We start from the raw sequence: 20142 nt of genomic DNA on the forward strand, positions 1-20142 counted from the left end.
TTCGAGGCTCCGTACTGTCCTAAAAAAATTATTTTCGTCAAAAAAATCGGTTTTTGGCTTCAAAAGGTGCGTTAGGTAATCTGAAAAAATCTGAAAAAAATTGAGGTTATGTTTTTTAATGCGAAAAATAACTGAAAAAATTTCCGAGTACTACATCGGCTCATACCGCCGTATCTCGATTTTTGAAATTTTCAATGATTTTATCTGAAGGCCTGAAGCACTCAAAAAATCTGAAAAAATTCAAGGTTGTTTGGATTGTGGAAAAGTATTTTTATGAATTTTTTCAGATTTTTTACTTGCTTCATGTCCTCAGAAAAAATATAGATCGAAAATGGACGTTTATACCGGAAGTGGGGGGTAGGAGGGGGGAGGGGGTCTAAAAATTTTTTTTTGGGACCTTTTTACCATGTACTATAACATACCAAAAGCGCGTCAAGATCGGTGACATACGTGCGCACGGTTTTGTAAAAAAGTATTATTTTGACCCATATATATTCCTCGTTAACGGCAGCACTTTCTCGCGTGCACGCCCGATAAGAAGAAAAAAGTAACGAGCATTACCGACCGGACGAAGCGGCTGCAGCTTCGATATACTACGGTGCACCTATTATAACGTCGAATTGTCGTCCATCATCGCCGTCTCATCGACTCGCCGCTGCTGCTGCTGCTGCTCGCAACTCGAGTCTCGAGGCACGGCCAAGTCTCTCTCTCGTTCGCAAGTCGTGCAGTGTGCGTTGGCAAGTTTGCAGTGCTGCCTGCTGTTGCTGCTGCTGCCATGCTATTATACGTACACACAAATATCGCTGTTACTGACTCGTAGCAGCCTATCTCGCTCTTTCGCTCGGGGCCTGCAGCGCAGCCAGTGTATATACAACACATATAAATACAGGCGCGCACGCACACAAACGCTCGGCCCGAGAGTGAGAGAGAGTCAGACTATCCTTTTCTCTCGCTTGCTCTCTCGCAGTTGCGCTCGGCAGACTCAGTGACTAAGTGCGTGTAGTGTGCGAGTCCATTCGTGCGATCCGTTTTTCTTTGGCTTGCCTTTCCAGGCGCAGTTATCGAGTCGTACGCGCGCCCCGAAGCACATCTATATCCCGGGTTCAACGTAATCGCGTCAGACTTTTCTGACTCTGCTATCGTGCGTGCTGTGTGTGTATGTATGTGAGTGTATGTGTACGTGTGTACGTGTGCGTTGGACGGAACCAGTCGTCGCTCCGTCCGAGGCCTCGCTTGAGCAGTGCGCGAGCCTCCCGACAGTCTGTGTACCTGGAGCCGTGAAATGCCAACTTAACCTCCTACGAGATCGAGTATAGATACATAGATATAATACACCTTTATGTACATCGTGTCGAGTGCAAGTGGGCTCTGACTCAGAAGAAAGAGCGAGCGAGAGAGAGAGAGAGAGAGAGAGAAAGCATGCCTTCGTTGTCTCGACACTCGACAATTTCGCCAGTGTCCTTCTTGTTGCAGTGAATAACTTGCGTGTATATACACCTAAAAAACGTATATACTCACGCAACTCTCCACCTTTACACACTTGGCTGTATGGCTACCTAAAAGTGAGTGATTCACAGTGCCAGTGGTGCATGTGTACGTACCAGTGAAGTTTTTCCCACTTTCTCCTGATTTTTATCAATCTGTGCTGTTGCTCTGTGTAGGTGCTATTATAGTGGAAATCTTCATATGCAAATGCTGTTAATGTTACCAAAGAACTGCATCGTCAAAACCTGACTGCTGCTGCTCCAAGCTGGCTGTCGACCAAGCCGCTGATATGAAGTCTTGCAGACTGAAAACTCAACAGCACTGACAAATAGCCAGGAGCTGCTTTCCCAAGAGCTGATTGTCTCTTTTTCTGCAGAGGAGAGCAGAATAATACTTACAGCATCATCATGCAGAAAAGGGATGGAAGAGATCCCAGAGGGGATAAGGAGATGCAGCGAGGCAACGATAGGGACCGAGAGCAGGATCCCACCAAACGAAACTTTAGATCTAGTAACACCAACAGACCCAACATTGTTACTTCTCGACACAGTGCAACTTCCACTTCCAATGTACTCATGGTTGGACCCAACTTCAGAGTTGGCAAGAAAATTGGTTGTGGTAACTTTGGAGAACTTAGACTTGGTGAGTAATCGTTACAGCTCTATTTAATTAAACCAACAAATTTTTACTTGAAAATTTTCCATACAGTCTGTACAGCATTGAATACTAAAGTATGATTATTACCTTAAAAATTATTTTATTACTTTACAAGTATGTTACATTATAGATGGTTAGAGCATTCAGTATATACTGCATCAGCTAAATAGATTCATAGATTATACTGGCAAGGAGATAACAAGCTCTGAAATTAAGATAACATTTTTGTAAACATGTAGTACAATTATTGATATTCTGTCAGCATAGTCTTAGGAAAATTAACATCTATGGATTCGTAAAAAATGGATAAGTCGATTTTCATCTTTAATTCATCAGCTGTTGCGTATCGTAGAGTTTCCTCGGCAATAAAATCTAAAAGTTACCTTGACGTATTTGACCGATTGCGTGGGTAATCGAACGATACTCGGGGTGTTCGGTTTTAAAGAGTGAAAAAAACGCACGCGAATCGATGGGCTTTAACGATAGAAAGGATAAGAAAAAAGCAACAAGCCAAGCAGAACTGTCATACACAGCAGTGTACAGAAACATGATCTTTATGCTGCGAGAGGTTGTTTAGGAACGAGTCCTGCACATTCATGGCGGTAACTTATATATTGCACGCGTCATTGTCGAGAGAAAGAGAGTCGGTGAGTGAGAAAGAAAGAACGTAAAGACGGAGAGCGAGAGAGTCAGAGACAGACAGACGGAGTGCGAGAGTGAGTGAGTGAGAGAGAGAGAGGGGAGGGAAGAATTGGAGGGAGGTAAGCGAAAAAAATTTGAAAACTTACCTTCGAACGAGCGAGTATATAGCGAGAGAGAAAGAGAAAAAAAGAGTAAGAGAGATACCGATATGATAAGACTTATCTCGTGCGTGCGTGTGTTTATGCGCTCAACACGCTCCATGAGCTATTGCTCGAAGACGAGAAGAAGAAAAAAGTCGATGGCGTGTCGCGAGCGCACAGTTGTGTTTTAAAGCACTCGAAGCTCCGAAGTACTTGAAAATCGGAGGGTGAGCCGCTCCATTGATCAAAATGCACGTAAACCTATCTATACACACACGGAGGTGTGCAACAACGGAATCCGACGCGGGAGCTTTTTTGCTCATTCGAAAGCGCGAGTGAGTATGTACAAGTCGATGCACGCGATCTTACCGACGAACGAGTAGAATCAGGTCCGATTATTTTTGGGACGCGGCAGAAAAAAGACTCCGGTCGATCGGTTATTGCTGCGAAAGAGAAGCAATATGCAGAGCTGCAGTCGGATAATTGCTCGCTTTTCATAACGAAGAATCGCTCGACAGAAGAAAGAGGAAAGGAAGGCGAGGCGCGGGGGCGAGTCGTCGTTACCGTATAGACGTGTTATACACGGGGCAAAGAGTAATAAGGTAACAGGATATTGTCGCGCCGTATGTCCCTCTCTATACGGGCGTTTGCCGGCCGCTCGCTCTTTTCTAATAATGCCATTGATTCCCGTGTAGCGTATATAACGTATGTATGCGCGCGCGCGCGCGATCGGATATAGATACATATATACATACATAGAGGTTCGTTAATTTATTCATTCGATACTTGGGACGTTCTCGCGCGAGTAAATATCGCTATATATTGCTATATACAGCTGAGCCTGCTTGCTTGAATGTCTATGTGTGTATATAAATGAAGAACCTTATCCTTCAAACATGACAATCCAATCGAAATATTACGTAAATAAGGAGAAAGGGGGAGAGCAAGCGAATGAGAGTCAGATACGAGAGGGCTATAATAGTCGACGATGAAATATCTATTAAACTCAGACACATGCACACTTGTACGCGAATATACATATACATGTAAAACGGCACTCTCTGTGTATCGACGAAATCGATATCGACCTCTTTTATAGCTATCTCTCGACGCTTCGCAGCTCGTAGTTTTTACAAGCGCGCTCACACGGCACGTACAAACACCTATACATCGTGCGATTTGGCGGCTATACGGAAGCCGCCGCCACCACCGCCGAATATTCTATTATCCTATGCCACGCGGTCGAGCTTATAGTTGACAATTTTCATATATAATTTCGTCTTCTCTCGGAATCACGGCGGTGTGCGGCTGCTGTGCGTTGACCCATAGGCCGCACACGGTCGAGCCCCGCGCGCGCGAGCAGCACAAGATAAATCGATACGTCATGCGACATGCTCCGTACACGAGCGAGCGATAACTATTTATAAAAAAAAAAAAAAAAATATTGAAATTTTAGTCAAGCCTTGAGTGTAATTAGCGTGATTAGACCGCGCCTGCCGCAGAGCTACTCGTATAGGCTATCGTAATATCAAGCGCGTGCGGCATTGTTGTTGTTGTATTATTCCTTCGCGCGCATTATCGGATATTATACGCGTTTGTCTCCGATAATAATAGCTTTAAAGCTCTTAGGATCCATCTTTCTCGATGCTGTTGTTGTTGCTGTTGCTGGCGCCGTTGTTGTTGTTGTCGTTGATAAAGGCGACAAGAGAGCGTACGGGTAATTATTGCGGAAGTTCGGTAAGAAGGAATCCTGCTCGAACGGTCAGTCACGCGGTTTGAGCAAGTAGCAACCTGTTCGAACTCGCGCCAACGGCCTTTTTTTCTGGTCTGTAAATCTCTGCGCCTATTTTTACATACATATGCTTGTACCTATCTGCCTATTGGCTCCGATATCGCCTTTATATCTCGTTTTTATTCTATTTCTCCGATGATATGAAAACGGCTTTAGCGCCAAAAAATCGAGCCGGGCTTTGCTCCCCCGCATAGCGATTACAGCGCGTTCCCAGAGCCGTGACTCCCAGCAGGCGGCAACATCGGCGGAAGGATGATCTCGGGCAGCGGCCAAAGTTTATTTACACCGAGGCTCTCGGGTGGGCACACAAGAGACTCGAGTCCGATCTGGCCCTATTGTGCCGCTGTGTGTTTTAAACGTGTGCATGTCTATGAGTGTGTATACGCTATAGGCTTAGTTTATTCTCGTGACCACGATACATCGTGTAGCTCTCGCTCGCGAACCAGCCGCTGCTGCTCCGCTTTGCCTCGGATACCCTGACCCACATTTTCGCCTCTCTTTATAGAGGCGCGTGCGCGCTTTTCCGCCGCCGCCTCTTCTTCTTCTGCTGCTGCTGCCGCTGCTGCTTTTACTGCTGCTGCTACTACTTCTACTTCTATATACTACCTATACTTGTATACATATAGGCGAGCAAACAGGCAACGATGCTCGATTCACTTTTTCTCTCGACGCCGCTGCCACTGCCGCTGCCGCCGCCACCGCCACCACCACTGCCTCTCCCGCACGCGCGATTATGATGTTTACGACGCAACCTAATCTGTTTGTTTATGCCTCAGTGAAAGTCCATCCAATCGCTCTGCTTTGATTGACTACTAGACATGAGTAGTTTCAAACTTTGTTTCAAACTCTCGAAGATGACACTTGACTCGTTTGACTTTTCCCTGTTTCTCTCTCTCTCTCTCTCTCTCTCTTTTTCTCGCGTTTATACCAAGCGACACATATATAAGCGACCCGAACAGCAGCTCGTATCGCATGATTTTATTACAGAGGCAGTAGTAGACGCTCAGGCATTCAGCAATTAGGGGGCCTATATATACACGTATATATATCCACGATGCTGTGAACAGTACTGCACTGCTCGTGCAGCACTCGCTGCTACAATTAAAAATTAATTAACGGAACGACTTTCGGAGCAGCATCGTGAATTACATAGCGCGCGCCTCTTCGTATATAAACGCGAATTCACGCGGATAAGCTAGGAATTCTGGCGAAATTTGCAGCAACTGCTTTTTATCGCTTGTCTTCGGTATGGATCTATTGGCTTTTTGAGTTTGAGTTGAAAATTAAAAAAAAAGTTTACACGTCATGGTGGGCGAGCAACTGGCAAACTCGGAAAGGAGAATTTAATTGAAGTAACGCGATTTACTTTTCCTCGCCGCGTCGTCTCCAATTTATGCGCACGAATTTAATCATAAAAATGTCGGCTCTTGCAGCAAGGGAGGGAGCTTCTGTTCAATCATAGCTTAAGCGAGAAACAGCTTGCAGAGAAGGCTCGAGAGCGCCGCCGCGATACTATCTCGTTTCTCACTCACACTCTCTATTTCCCAGCCGATAAAAGACTCGATGCTTTAGACTTAGTGCCTTCTTGTCAAAGAGAGCATCGTCGCCGTGCTATATTGGTATAATCCACTAAAGAGGCTTATTCCAGCCGCACTGAAAAAAAAACGCACAAACATTCCACTAAAGATTCAGTCCGACGTTAGTAGTATGTCTCATTATAAATATAGAAATGGCGTATGTGCAGTCATGTGCGAGAGATCGAATAACGCCACGCGCTGCGCTACCAGAATAGAACTAGCGGGATAATCTAAAAAAGCTCCAAGACGCTGGCTATACAGGATCATCAAGGATCCGCTGCATCGTCCAGGAATGCCTAAATAAACTCCGCAAGCTTGTATCTAAAATATTCATCGATGAGTAGGCATCTCGCTCGTTATACTATCGATTGCTTCTATCGGTCAAATTGAACGAGCGCATCAACTTCAATTAGCATATTGCCACGATGTCCCTGTGTGTTTGCATCGTCGCTTAGCTTTTGTTTGTTTTCGCTTTGTAGTACACTTGTGCCGGAAATTTGGTGCTAAAAATCTCTAATCCCGCGCTCGCTAACTGCCGCAAGCACAGAAGTCTTGTAGAGCCGCACGCGCTCGGAGGTATAAAAACCAATGCTGCTGCTGCTTCAAGTGCGCTCGTTTATGTTAACGAGTTTGTGTGTGAGAGACGTATGTACTCGCGCCCGACATTGACCCTTATTTTCCACTCGGCTTGCGAATTTTGTACTTTTTTTAACGAGCTTTCATTTCTCTCTCTACCTCTCGTACTCTCTGCACGAAACACGATGAAGGGCGATGTCAAACCCTATTTTAGTGGAGCTTTTTGCGTGCGTCGTGATCGACCGTACGGTAAATTGAAGGTAAAATTTGCCACGTGCGTGCGCGGGAACGATTTCAAAATCTTGGCGCAAATCTCATCTCATGAAGAGCGCCAGATGTTTGATTAAGAGTATTAGAAAAAACCGGCTCAGCCATGTAACGAACCACGAGCTTTAATACATACATGTGTATGAACGACGAAAGTACGTGTGCACGTCTAAGCATGTATATTGAAGCCACTCAAATGTAACGAAAAAAAAAAAAAAAATAATAAAAAAAGGTTTCACGGTCACGTCCCGCCAGTGCAGAGTGCAACCGAGTGCAACAGCAACAACGTTGTCGTCGTTGTCGTTGTGTCAACAATGTTATACAAATTTAATAACTAGTCGTCGCCATAGAGAGAGAATTAGCCGGTCTCACGAAAAGATTACCCTCTATTCTTTCTCTCTTTCTTTTTATCTGTCTATTATCATTGATGTTGAATGTAAAATCGACAGTATACGGATTTATCTTGTTTTCAGTTTACTGAAACGAGCCTAACTGTTGCATTTGGGGCCGCGTACTTTTCGTTCGACCAACGTGAACGGCGACGACGACGACCGAGATAAGATTTGTTCGAACACGGCTTTTTACCAGTCTATGAATAAAACATTATCTTGTCGATGAAAGAGCATAAAAATAGCTCCATCGAAAAGCCAACGTACGCGTAGATTAGAAACGATTGTTATTTTGTCGAAGTAAATAAACGTGTAAACATACATACACGAGTAGCCAGAGGTTCTCTAATCGCCATTGCTTTTATCCCGAAAGACCACCAAAGACCATTGAAAAACTATATTCGCTATGTTTCTATCGCTTACTGGTGTAAACAAGAGAATAAAAATGAGACTTTGTTTTCAGCCAAAGTTACACGCATGACTCTTGTCTTCTACTTGGCAATTTTTTTATTTTTGCCAAAGATCAAATCTAGATAACATTATTACAATCAAAGGTCATTTTACTCATCCTAATTATGTGCCCGCCAACTCACCTATAATTGTACATTAGTAATTTCAATGCTGTACCACCTGTATTTTGACGTACGACAAATTTTCAATTAACGCCAATGCATTTTTCATTTTTCAGGAAAAAACCTCTACAATAATGAACACGTAGCTATAAAAATGGTGAGTATCACGAGACATTATAGTTTAGTTATTAATTCGTACGTCTTTGCATAGTCTAAAATAATCGGCTCGAAAGTGGCTTGTCTTTTCTTGAAAAATACATGAGCTGAGGCATGCCATATAATTGCGCCATATTTTATCTATCAATACTTATATGAGGTATAAACTTTTGCACTTGCGCAAAGAGACTGTTAAAAATGTTTTACCCGGGAAAAAGTCAAAAGCCAATGTAGTAATCGCTGTTTTCTTCGGTTTCAGGAACCAATGAAGTCGAAGGCGCCACAGCTCCATTTGGAGTATAGGTATTACAACAAATTATTAGGCACACATGGTGAGTTGAGAGTAATATAATAGATAACAAAGTCAATTATATAAACTATTAACTAATTCGATAAACTTATTTCACAGAGGGTATACCGGAAGTTTATTACTTCGGTCCGTGTGGCAAGTATAATGCACTGGTCATGGAGCTACTGGGTCCCAGCCTTGAAGACCTTTTCGATCTCTGTGGCAGAAGATTTACCTTAAAGACCGTCCTCAGCATTGCCACGCAACTCGTAAGTACAAATTAGCCCACTGTCTTGCTCATTGACCGGAAATCGAATCGTTGAAGCATTTCAATTTTACATGAGAATAAAGATGATAATAAGTCGCCTTTTGATTGGACATACACGAGCCGAGTTCCGACCCAGTTACCAACGAGTCGACTTATACATTCGACGTGTACTGTGCGGCTCTCGTTGCAGAATATGAATAATATAATTAGAAATTTTGTTTACAAAATAATCAAAATTGCTGCTTTAAATTGCTGTCGTGACTTTCACCTCGTCTTTTGCAATCGATATCATCAAAATTCAGTGAAATGTTCGTTTTATGATTACAGCTTCATAGGATAGAGTATGTACACAGTCGACATCTCATTTACCGGGATGTGAAGCCAGAAAATTTCCTAATTGGCCGAAGTACAACCAATAGGGAAAGGATCATTCACATCATCGACTTCGGATTAGCCAAAGAGTACATAGACCTCGAAACCAATAAGCACATACCTTACCGAGAACATAAAAGTCTGACCGGTACGGCACGGTATATGAGTATTAACACGCACCAGGGCAAAGGTTCGTAATTACACCCATCTGCATCTTCCGCTTGATCAATTACAATTTCAATTTTTTAACTTCATTTTATATCTTTCGATCCTAGAACAAAGCCGAAGAGACGACTTAGAGGCACTGGGACACATGTTCATGTACTTCCTGCGTGGCAGTTTGCCTTGGCAAGGCCTCAAGGCCGACACGTTGAAGGAGCGTTACCAGAAAATTGGCGACACGAAACGCGCCACCCCAATCGAGGTGCTCTGCGAGGGTCATCCCGAAGAGATGGCTACGTACCTGCGATACGTCCGTCGGCTTGACTTCTTCGACACGCCTGATTACGAGTACCTGAGAAAGCTATTTCAGGATCTCTACGACAGAAGAGGCTTTGCCCATGACAATGAATTCGACTGGACGGGAAAAACAATGGTGCGCCACCCTTGATTTAGAACCCTCTTAAGTCTGTTTTGTTTTAATGATAATCTAACTTTTGTGTTCTCTATTCTCTAGCTCTGTCTGTCTTTCTATCTATCTGTCTATCTATCTATCTATCTATCTATCTATCTATTTATCTGTCTTTCTAACTATATAAGATCTCTCTAAATTTTTTTCTTCTTAATTTTTTGTTTTTAAAACGAAACAAAATAGAACATGCACATAACACTCTGCACATTTTATACTCACAATATCTCTGATGAGCATGAGCATGATGAATTTTTAAGGCGAAACATGACGAGCATCATCCGAAGCGCAACTAAATCGAAAAAGTATCGTGACAAAACAATACATTGAGACAGAGCGAGAGCTGCGAAATACATCACACACATTCTTCCCACCTGTCTCCCAAAACGTTATTAAAAACTAACGAGCCAAAAAAAGTAAGAGGCATGAAAACAAAGAAAAATATGTGCCAATCAAAAAATACTCTTGATTTTTAACGTTTGCATGCACGCACCTATCTCTCTTCCTCTATCTAGCCGCCGAATTTTCAACAACTCATAGCGTTAAGACAAGCGGCACCGTCGTGGGTTGGAAAAACTAAGTCTGACAAGGTTCGTATACTTGCAAGACCCCGTCAGAATCAGGCGTGCAAGCGTCTGTGCGTTGTTGATCAACATTTGGGCTTTGTAGGTTTGATTATTATCCGTTATCCCTTGTTGCAAACTCGCCTTCTTCCCGTTCCCAAAATCTTCAAGTACGTTATGTATATGCCATTTCAAAGCTCAAGCAGTAAATTATAATAAATCATCAGTATGCCATCGTTATATTATAGTATTATTTATCTTCACTATAATTATGTACTCATTTGACAAAAAATTGTTGTGAAGATTGTGCTAAAGATCTTTATTTTATTTTTTTACAGTCGACGCCAGTCGGATCTTTGCAAACTGGTCACGAAATTCTCGTTTCGCCCAACAGAGATAGGCATCCTACAAATTACAAGGTAAAGACAAAATTCATTTTTGACTCTCCAGGCATATATACTTTTAAGACATTTACGATTTTAAAAAACGAGCTTTAAACACTGAGCATGAAGTTTGTAGATATAACTTTTCTCTTCAATTTTGATCTGTATTACACAATAACCGCATGAAAAATCCGTTAAGTCAATTGACACGAAGTATTATTACCTGCATTCGTTGAATCGTACTTTGAAAATTTGCATATTACAATAAGAAGGTTTGATACTTTCTCATTGCATTGAAAAATGCATTTGCTTTGAATGCGTGAGTTTTATTCTAACGAGGCATTTTTCACGAATTTTAATAACCAAACCATACGCATCACCATTCGAATTATTGCTGTGTTTTCACTCGTCATTTGTGTATTCACCTAAACGCGCTCGCGGAAAAATTAGGAAAGCGACGAGGACTACGATGATGACGAAGAAGAACCGATACTTGTACTGCAGGATCAAGTTCGGTGCTTGGAAGTTCAAGGCAATTACGTAAGAGACCCAAGTGTGAAAAAATTCGCTTTTTCGCCGGGCGTAGAACTTTTAAAGTAATAGCTCGCTAGTCCGAAAAGTTGTATAGACAAAGCAATAAAAAAGAGCGTAGAGGCAAGCTAGAGCAGCATTTAGCCTAAGCGACGATCAGCTAATTAGAAAGTACTTGCTAGGATATATTTGCGTTCTAGTATCCGCGTCTTGAGAACAAATCACAATTTTTTTCTCATTTTTTTTTGTTGTTGTTGAAACTAATTTGTACCTTTGTATTGCGACGTTGCGTCGTGCTTATGTGTTCCTTCAGGACGCGGCTGTTGGCGGGGTGGGAGGCGGGGGCGGTAAAGGGGTCGGTGCCACGTGGCCTGACACAGTCAAGCAAACGGGAGCCGGTGGCACCCTGACTCCCGCTGACAGACATGGTTCCGTGCAGGTGAGTTCGTAATACCTCAGTGATACTGAAAAAAAATCGGTGTGTACCTTCCTATGTGTCGCTTTTTGCACTCTTATTTTTGAGTATTTTGTGCACATTATCGTAAATTATTTTTTGCGTTCGATTATTTTTGTTTTTATTGGTAAAAAACGCGACTGCGCACAATTTAAATACGATGGTTCGATGCATTCCGTTGCCTGTAATTGAAAAGGGGGCAGTTAGAAACTTTCCAACTCGCGTACGTTTGAGTGATTGAATTTAAAGCATTTGCTTTGTCTTAACTTACTTGCAATGTCACCAATAATATAAAACAGGTTTATTTTCGAAACGAAAAATAGATTTTAATTATAGGCTAATAAGAACATTCTTTTATTTGTAAGTTTTCATATTTAATCCAATTAATAATCTCACCAACGTTTAATCACTTGCTTATTAGTGCGTGGTCTATCGACAATTTTTTATATAAAATAGACAGTTATTTATGTGTTAATTTTAAGCTTTTTGATTAATTTCAGCATGTAAGACTAACTTTTTTTTTATTCTTCAAGCTCTAATATTTTACGTAGTTTTATTATATTTAACTTGCTTTGTATTATAATTACTAATTGCTTTAGTAACTTATATTAGTATAAAAATCGTGATATATTTAAGATTTATTTATACCTTTATTTTTAGCTTTAGATTTTTATGACTAAATGGTCAATTTTATTTACAAAATATGTATCTATAACTGGATATTCCAAGAGGTGTATTGAAATTTTACATAAAATTAATGTACAAATTCATTCCTTAGGTTGTGTCTTCTACCAATGGAGAACTGGCGAACGATGATCCTACAGCTGGCCACTCGAATACTCCAATCACTGCACCCCCAGAAGTAGAGATGATAGACGAAACCAAGTAAGTGTGTCATGTGATTTGGTTTGTCAGCTGAGCATGTTAATCGTATGTAATTATGTTTATTTTCATTTTATTCATAAAATTTCCTCACCGCACTTTTGCTTTTGTAGCGGGACTCTTATTATTTTGCAAAACTAATAAACGTTCCTTTTACTTCTACTTATTGTTTTCTAGATCAAGACAAGTAACATCACAAAATTCACGTAAAATAATTGGAAATCATCGAAAACATAATTTATCGCCTGGATACATACAAGCAATTCATGAAGCTTATAAAGAAGTTTTGAAAACCTATTCGTGGCCTGTTCAATATTTTCTCTTGTCGAATATATTAAATCATATAAAAAACAACGGCCGATTTTCACCTTATTGATAATTGTTAATATCAATAAAAAATATCGCGTTGAAACAATTTAAGTGTTACCTGTTTGAATATAAAATCATCTAATAAGTTTTTCTGATTTTTTGACTTTTTTTATTTTATTTTCGAAGTACTTTACAATTATGTTTAGTGATAAACTTAAATTTTAGAACTTACTGCTACTGCTTATCATAAAAAAACTCTTAAAACATCGATAATACCTTGTTTTTGTGAAAAATCGAATATCTCTTATTTCATTTAAATATTTGTACATGTTAAATTAATTTTTTGTGTATCTTGTATAACAATTCTACGCAAACAAACATTTTGAATAATACTACTTTCTAACTCCTATTTCACGCTTTTTCATCTTAGCTTTAAACCCTCTCCATATCTGTGTAAGACATTATCACTGTCAGTTCAATCATCAAGCTTATGTTGTGTTACATTTGCACTATAGTTAATCCAAGGAAACACAGTAGTGTCAAGATTTGTGTGACATAGTTGGCTTATAATATCTCATCATCTAAGCTTCCGTATTAGTATTTGCTTCCTTTCCAGATGCTGTTGCTTTTTCAAGCGTAAGAAGAAGAAAAGTGGCCGTCAGAAATGACTGAGTGTCGGGGTTGGAGCAAACAGCGGTCAGCAAGCAGGAGGCAACGCGGCCATCAACAACACAGGGACCGCGGTACATAACTCCGGTGCTCTGGGTGGCATAGCAACCGGAGGCGGTGGTGATGCATCTCAGCATGGTACAAGCGGCGGCCACCTACACGCAGGAGTTGAACGCCTAGCTGTCAAACGAGGCTTGCTAGGTGGTCGCGGCAGCAGCGACCTGGAACGAGAGGCCGTGACACTGTTGCGGGCCAGTAGTCACTCAGCGTCACGTGACTCTGTGCTGCACACCACCGTTACCCTCACACCAACACCACCGCCTTTGTCCAATTGAGATTCGGTAATAAGTACGAATCCCTCGCGATGTCGTCGTTCGTTGTTGTTATTGTCGTCGTCGTCGTGCACCATTGTTGACGGTGGTGCCGCCGACCAAGGCCGAGAGGTCGCTTCGGCTGAGCGATGGGTTTGATGAACTCTGTCCGAGCAAAACTATATACAACTTACATATTAGTGCATTTATGTTCATATACACGTGTAGGAACCAGATGTATAGAGAGCGACCCAGAGAATCACGGCTAAGCCCAGACCAGACAAACGCAGTGTTCTTCACCATTTATCTTCGCCATTTAAATTCAGACTGTTTGAATACTATTATTATACCTTTCTATTATTTTTCATAGTAGTTGTGCATCGTTATTTCGTGTTTTTGTAGTGCTATTTTCATTTTAATCCATGCATACGACGTGTTATATTCTTTTTGCGGGTAGAAAAGATATTTCTATCTAAACTTATGCATTTTTCAAGCAGTATCCATTACGAGTTAAAGTGCTTTAAAGTCGGGTGGGCGCACAGAGCTCAGTCTAAGCGACGTCTTTTTTTTTTTTAATAAAAATTAACGAAAAATCCACGGCTGAGGTTTAAAAGCAAATGAGAAACAACGGCTAGCACGCAAGAATTTCGTTGCTCTGCGATGCAATGATGAGCATATTCATTAACTATACGTCTTTGTTATTTTTAATATCATTACCTATACGTCTATGATTATTATTTACTATTACGGCATTCTTATATTATTTTAACGTAACAATAATTAATTACTATTAAAATTGAGTGTATGACAACCTCCTTTGTAATGTATACCAATATATGTGAGATGAAAATTTGAATTCCTTTGTTTGTACAAAGATCATCTCTGTGTTCGTTATCGACTGTCATCGCTGATAGACACTGCAGCAGAGCACATGGCCCTATTATTTAATATCATTGTTCAATCATCGATATAGAGACTAGGCATGAATTTTAATTAAATCGTGAACGGAAGAGTTATTGTTCTGTCTGTGCGCCGAAAAAGCGTGCCATTATCGTACATAACTCCGAAAAGAAATTTATATCCTGCGCTTCTCGAAATAAATAGAAAGTATCCATTACAAATATAATATACATACGAAAGTTAGGAAAATGTGCGGTTAAATCGTTTTGATTTATTATAAATTTTTTGTCGAGTGAATGACGCTTGTTCAAAGGTCGAATGTGAAAAAGAAAAAAAATGAGATATAAACGAATAAGAGAAAGCTAGAGCGAGAGAATTGATTGCAAGTTTGCTAGAATGGTGTGTGCGAATAATTTTGTTTAAGGAATTGAATAAAAAGTTTCAATGAAAATGAAGGCGAAAACTAATTTTTCGATTTCACGTATTTAAAATTTGTTGATTTGACTTGTATTTAAGTTTATAAAAAGGCAAATTAATACAAGTAACGAGTGAAATGTGCAAAACAAAAATTAACACGTGTAACTGCATCAAGTGCTAGGTAGTCTAATTTTTGTTCAAAGTAGAATTTTTGCCTTTCTAAACTTTTTCGAAGCAAAAATGCATAATTTCAATTTGCAAGTATACAAAAGCAAACAAGGAGGGAAAAAGTGTTTGAAATACTGCAAAAATATTGAAAATATTTAATATTGCGTTTTAAAATGTGATAACACCATATATGGACTCAATTTAAATGATTCTTTTGCCGTCTTCAAAGAACACTTGAATACCATTGACTACAATTTACTGTTAATATTTGCGTATTATTATAAATATTATAAATGTAGATAAGAATAAAACATTTGATGCAAACAAATTTTGCCTTTTAAAAAATCAATTGAACGAATGAAAAATAAAAATATTTAAATAATAGTTTCTCGTCCAGAAACTTTTTGATCATTTTATTAAATCGATACTGTAATAAGCATCACGCTTTGTTAACGCTTTTGACTCAAAAGAAAAAAGAAAGTCTAATATCATTTTGTACAATTGTGTAGATGGCTTTTTTAAAAAAAAAGAGAACATCATTTTACTAAAACAATTATTGTACTGCCTTGATATATAAAAATACCTCAATCATTATGAAAAAAAATTTTGCATTAAAAATTTTAAGAGTATGTATGACTGGTTATATACACTCTAAAAATAAGTGTTATTTGTATAAAAAATAATAATCGTTCAACATGTCACGAGCGTATTAAAAACACCTACACATAATGGAGAAACATCTTTTTAGGGCCAAAGTACCTATTGTAATAAATTGCCTTTTATAGATATCTCTTTCTAAACCAAGTCCACATTAAAACAACTACGGTTTCTCCAAACATTAATCAGATTATATACCTACGTGATGCATTTGACATGATTATAGAAAAAATTAAGCGAAAAATGAAATCATGTACAAAAATTAATCTCTTGTGAATTGTACCGATAAGAATCGTGAAAATTCGCCGTTACACTTATTTTGTACATACTTAATTTGAGCTAAAATTAATAAATTATTCGATGTCGGGGCATGAAACTTTAAGCAATTTATTTCAATGATAACTGGAACAATGTATCAAAATGTAATTACTATAATTGTCAATATCATTATCATTAAAATATTTACTTAATTTATGTACATAAAAAAAGGAAAACGTAATTTGTTTAGTTTACTTGATGCATACAACTTTAGACTAATTATTGCCTAAAAATGTTATAAAGTGGAGAGCGGTTTATATTTCGATGACGTACGAGACTGTTGAAGTTCCATCCAAGACCACGCAGTAGATAACTCAACACAAAACATGTATAAAAATTGAATGTGCATCATGTTTTATTTTTTATCATTAATGTCAAGGACGTTAAGTACTTTTGTCGTTCGTTTTCAAAAATGTGCACCCCTCTCCTCTTATTTCTTAATATTTATACGTACATAAACGTAATAAGCTGTGATTGGTTCTGGATGTTGATTTATAATTATCATTATCATTATTACTATTATTATTTATATTATCATTATTACTACTATCATTCTTATTACTATCATTATTATTATCATTATTATTAATATTATGTTCATTAAAAAATGTTGTTTAACGATCAATTTACGCTAAACACGAATCGTTCAATGTGTGACACGGATGGAACCGACACATTTAATTCTTAGTTCTCAAGCCACCATGTGTATCCTTGTAAATATCGTCGTTGTGCTGCAGAGATGTTTGAAGAGTAAAAAAATCGCTACAGAACATCGTGATTATTTTGTTGGCGAGTCGGATCTCATACTTGACATTTATTCATTTTTTTATTGACCTTGGATTTTTTTTAGTTTTTTGTAGTAATGCTTCGATACGTGTTTATACAGGGCACAACTTTGCTTTATTTCGAAAAAAGAATTATTTAATACGACTGTGGAGTTTTTATTCAAGCGAAGTTTCATGATAGTTTCAATGTAACTATATCCTACAAAAAAGTTATGAATAACTTTCAAATGCGTTTTTTGTTTTCAACATTATAATTATCTCTCCTTACCCAAAATATTCTTAGAAACGTTCCTAAAATTTACTTCACATTTAAGCTTAAATTTAAAGTAGTGAAACACATTTACCTAAGTATCTTATACTTATTCAATATAAAACTGTACGATTACAGTTGGAATTTTAAATTTATGTTTAAAGTTATTATTCGAAATTTTTATTTTTCTTAACATTTTTTAAATTACAATAACTCAAATTTTTTTATAATATAAGTTGTCAATTATTACATCGCACGAACAAAAGATGTCTATCCGAATTTAGTTAACAATGCAAGACAGCTTTTTTCACATTCTTGCTTACTGTTAATTATAACTTATTAGTACTTATTAATTTCCAAGGAAACAACCTTCATTAAATATAAATATACATATGCAGTTTAGTACCAATAGGAAAATTTTCCCTTATTTGCTTATCATTTTTTTGTGACATAATTGTCCAATCGTTTATTGATTTTCTTTTTTTTAGAGCGAATCATCGCGTCGATTCAAATTTTACATTTCCTATAAAAAAAATCGATTTCGAACTTGAATTGAAAACTTGACTTTTTGAAAATTTACTTGAAATTTATAAAAATATTGCATTAAATGGGTTCAAAAAAATCACATAGCATATACTTTGACTTATAAAATTATCATTTGGACCAATTATAATAACCATCCTTAGTTTCTTTTTGTTATGTGACTGCTATACTGATTTGACGCGTTATTGCAGAATCAGTTGTAATGAAACCTGAAGAGCCGCAGCGATCTATATATGAACGTGGTAGTCTTCAGTGTATTGTAATAGATGCACACGTGCAAAATATTCCTCCTTCGCGCGTATGACGATATTCACATTGATTGAGTCCTTACGGTTGACGTTTTGAGAAAAAAAATTTAGTTTTGAAGAGAATCTCTTAATATATCATTGTCTGAATTCGAAATCCAAAAACAGACACGATGCTGAGTAAAACGAGATTATTGCGCAACGTCGGCGTTTTGAGAGTAAGCGATTTTTCAAACTTGCCGGTATATGCCATTTTTTAGGTAAAATTATCTATAATGTTTATTGTTTTGTAGCATTGCCTCGCTGCAAATTCAGAATTAGGAAATAATGGATTTTCTGCAGTGCAAGTCAGGGAAAAGGGCACCACGCCAATGAACACAGTTTTGATGTTTGTACCACAGCAAGAGGTAATTTTGTGCTTATAACGGTGAAAATAATTTTTAGTTTTCCAAAAATTACAATATATTTTCATTGTAGGCGTGGGTTGTAGAAAGAATGGGAAAGTTTCACAGAATATTAGATCCTGGACTAAATGTACTTATTCCTATTATTGATTCAGTTAAATATGTTCAGAGTCTCAAAGAAATAGCAATTGATGTTCCCAAACAAAGTGCCATAACAGCAGGTAATATATTTATGCATACTTCAATTTATTATGATGTACAGATATGTTTACCATGTAAATGAAGACATAATTTAATTATCGAATGCATACCAATTGATTTCTAGATAATGTAACATTAAATATTGATGGAGTACTGTACTTGAAGATTAATAATCCATACCTTGCATCTTATGGAGTGGAAGATCCTGAATTTGCCATTATTCAGTTAGCCCAAACCACTATGAGATCAGAACTAGGAAAAATATCTTTAGATAAAGTATTCCAAGAGAGAGTAGGTCTTAACGTTAGTATTGTAGAAAGTATTAACAAGGCTAGTGAAGCTTGGGGTATATCTTGTCTTCGTTATGAAATTCGTAAGCTAACTGTTTCACTATATTTCTGTTCATAGTTTCCTTTTAAACTTAGAAAACAAAAAATAAATTTCAGGTGATATTAGATTACCTGAAAGAGTTCACGAAGCTATGCAAATGCAAGTAGAAGCTGAAAGAAAGAAGCGTGCTGCCATTCTTGAATCCGAAGGTATAAGAGAAGCTGACATTAACATAGCAGAGGGTAAAAGAATAGCTAGAATTCTAGGATCAGGTACTTCAATTTTTTAATTTATCTGAAATTTAATTTAAAAAATACTTCAAAATTTATTATAACAATTGTACTCTTTATTATTAGAGGCTGAAAAGCAAGAACAGATTAATAAGGCTAATGGTGAAGCAGAAGCTATGTTGGCAGTAGCATCAGCTCGATCAAAAGGATTACAAATGGTTGCATCAGCTTTGGGAGTTTCAGAAGGAAAAAATGCAGCTTCTTTGGCTGTTGCAGAGCAATACATCCATGCATTTGATAAACTGGCAAAAACAAATAATACTATTATTATTCCTAAAAATGTTGGGGATATCAGTAGCTTTGTAGCACAAGTAATATTTATTATTAATTTTTTTATTTATTAATTATAACCAGTAATTATATTGGAGATTTTGCAACTTTTAGGCAATGTCCATTTACAAGCATGTTTCACCTCAAGTTGGAGCACAACAATTACAAGACAGTACTAGCCAGGAAGTAGAATCTTGGGACTCGAATCGGTCACAAAATGCAGAAGCTTCAGATGATAGTTATGAATACTTCAGTGACAAAGACGAAGCTGAAGATTACAAAAAAAAGAATAAAAGCAAAAGTATGCCTAAACCAACGTAAGACCTTGTTATGATACTTCCACATAAAGTTCTAAGACAGTTTTATATTTTACAAATGATAGGTGATAAATTTTTGGAAAATGGTTAAGCACATTGAATGTTACTACATTAATATATGAAAATATGATTTAA

At 38.1% G+C, this 20142-nt stretch overlaps 2 protein-coding genes across 6 annotated transcripts; both read left to right on the forward strand.

Moving 5' to 3' along the window:
• Nucleotides 1-514: 514 nt before the first annotated feature.
• Nucleotides 515-16431, forward strand: LOC106648388 (casein kinase I). Of its 5 annotated transcripts, XM_023458682.1 has the most exons (12): nucleotides 515-1562; nucleotides 1662-2127; nucleotides 8214-8254; nucleotides 8513-8585; nucleotides 8663-8811; nucleotides 9138-9372; nucleotides 9458-9777; nucleotides 10326-10400; nucleotides 10712-10792; nucleotides 11601-11726; nucleotides 12520-12626; nucleotides 12801-13037. In XM_023458682.1, exons 2-12 carry the CDS (start codon nucleotides 1893-1895, stop codon nucleotides 12997-12999), a joined length of 1641 nt encoding a protein of 546 aa, XP_023314450.1. In that variant the 5' UTR covers nucleotides 515-1562; nucleotides 1662-1892; the 3' UTR covers nucleotides 13000-13037. The 5 variants fall into 5 exon arrangements, with proteins under 5 accessions (XP_023314450.1, XP_014220745.1, XP_014220747.1 ...); XM_014365259.2 differs by lacking the exons at nucleotides 10326-10400; nucleotides 11601-11726 and having other exon boundaries at nucleotides 527-1562; XM_014365261.2 differs by lacking the exons at nucleotides 10326-10400; nucleotides 11601-11726; nucleotides 12801-13037 and adding an exon at nucleotides 13531-16431 and having other exon boundaries at nucleotides 534-1562.
• Nucleotides 16432-18187: 1756 nt separating this feature from the next.
• Nucleotides 18188-20113, forward strand: LOC106648245 (stomatin-like protein 2, mitochondrial). Its single transcript, XM_014364976.2, has 7 exons — nucleotides 18188-18413; nucleotides 18489-18602; nucleotides 18673-18820; nucleotides 18925-19173; nucleotides 19247-19402; nucleotides 19487-19731; nucleotides 19805-20113. The coding sequence occupies exons 1-7, from the start codon at nucleotides 18369-18371 to the stop codon at nucleotides 20009-20011; spliced, it is 1164 nt and encodes a 387-aa protein (XP_014220462.1). The 5' UTR covers nucleotides 18188-18368; the 3' UTR covers nucleotides 20012-20113.
• The last annotated feature ends 29 nt before the right edge of the window (nucleotides 20114-20142 follow it).

Source organism: Trichogramma pretiosum, unplaced genomic scaffold (assembly GCF_000599845.2).
Source record: "Trichogramma pretiosum strain Unisexual culture from Peru unplaced genomic scaffold, Tpre_2.0 scaffold24, whole genome shotgun sequence".
NCBI lineage: Eukaryota > Metazoa > Arthropoda > Insecta > Hymenoptera > Trichogrammatidae > Trichogramma > Trichogramma pretiosum.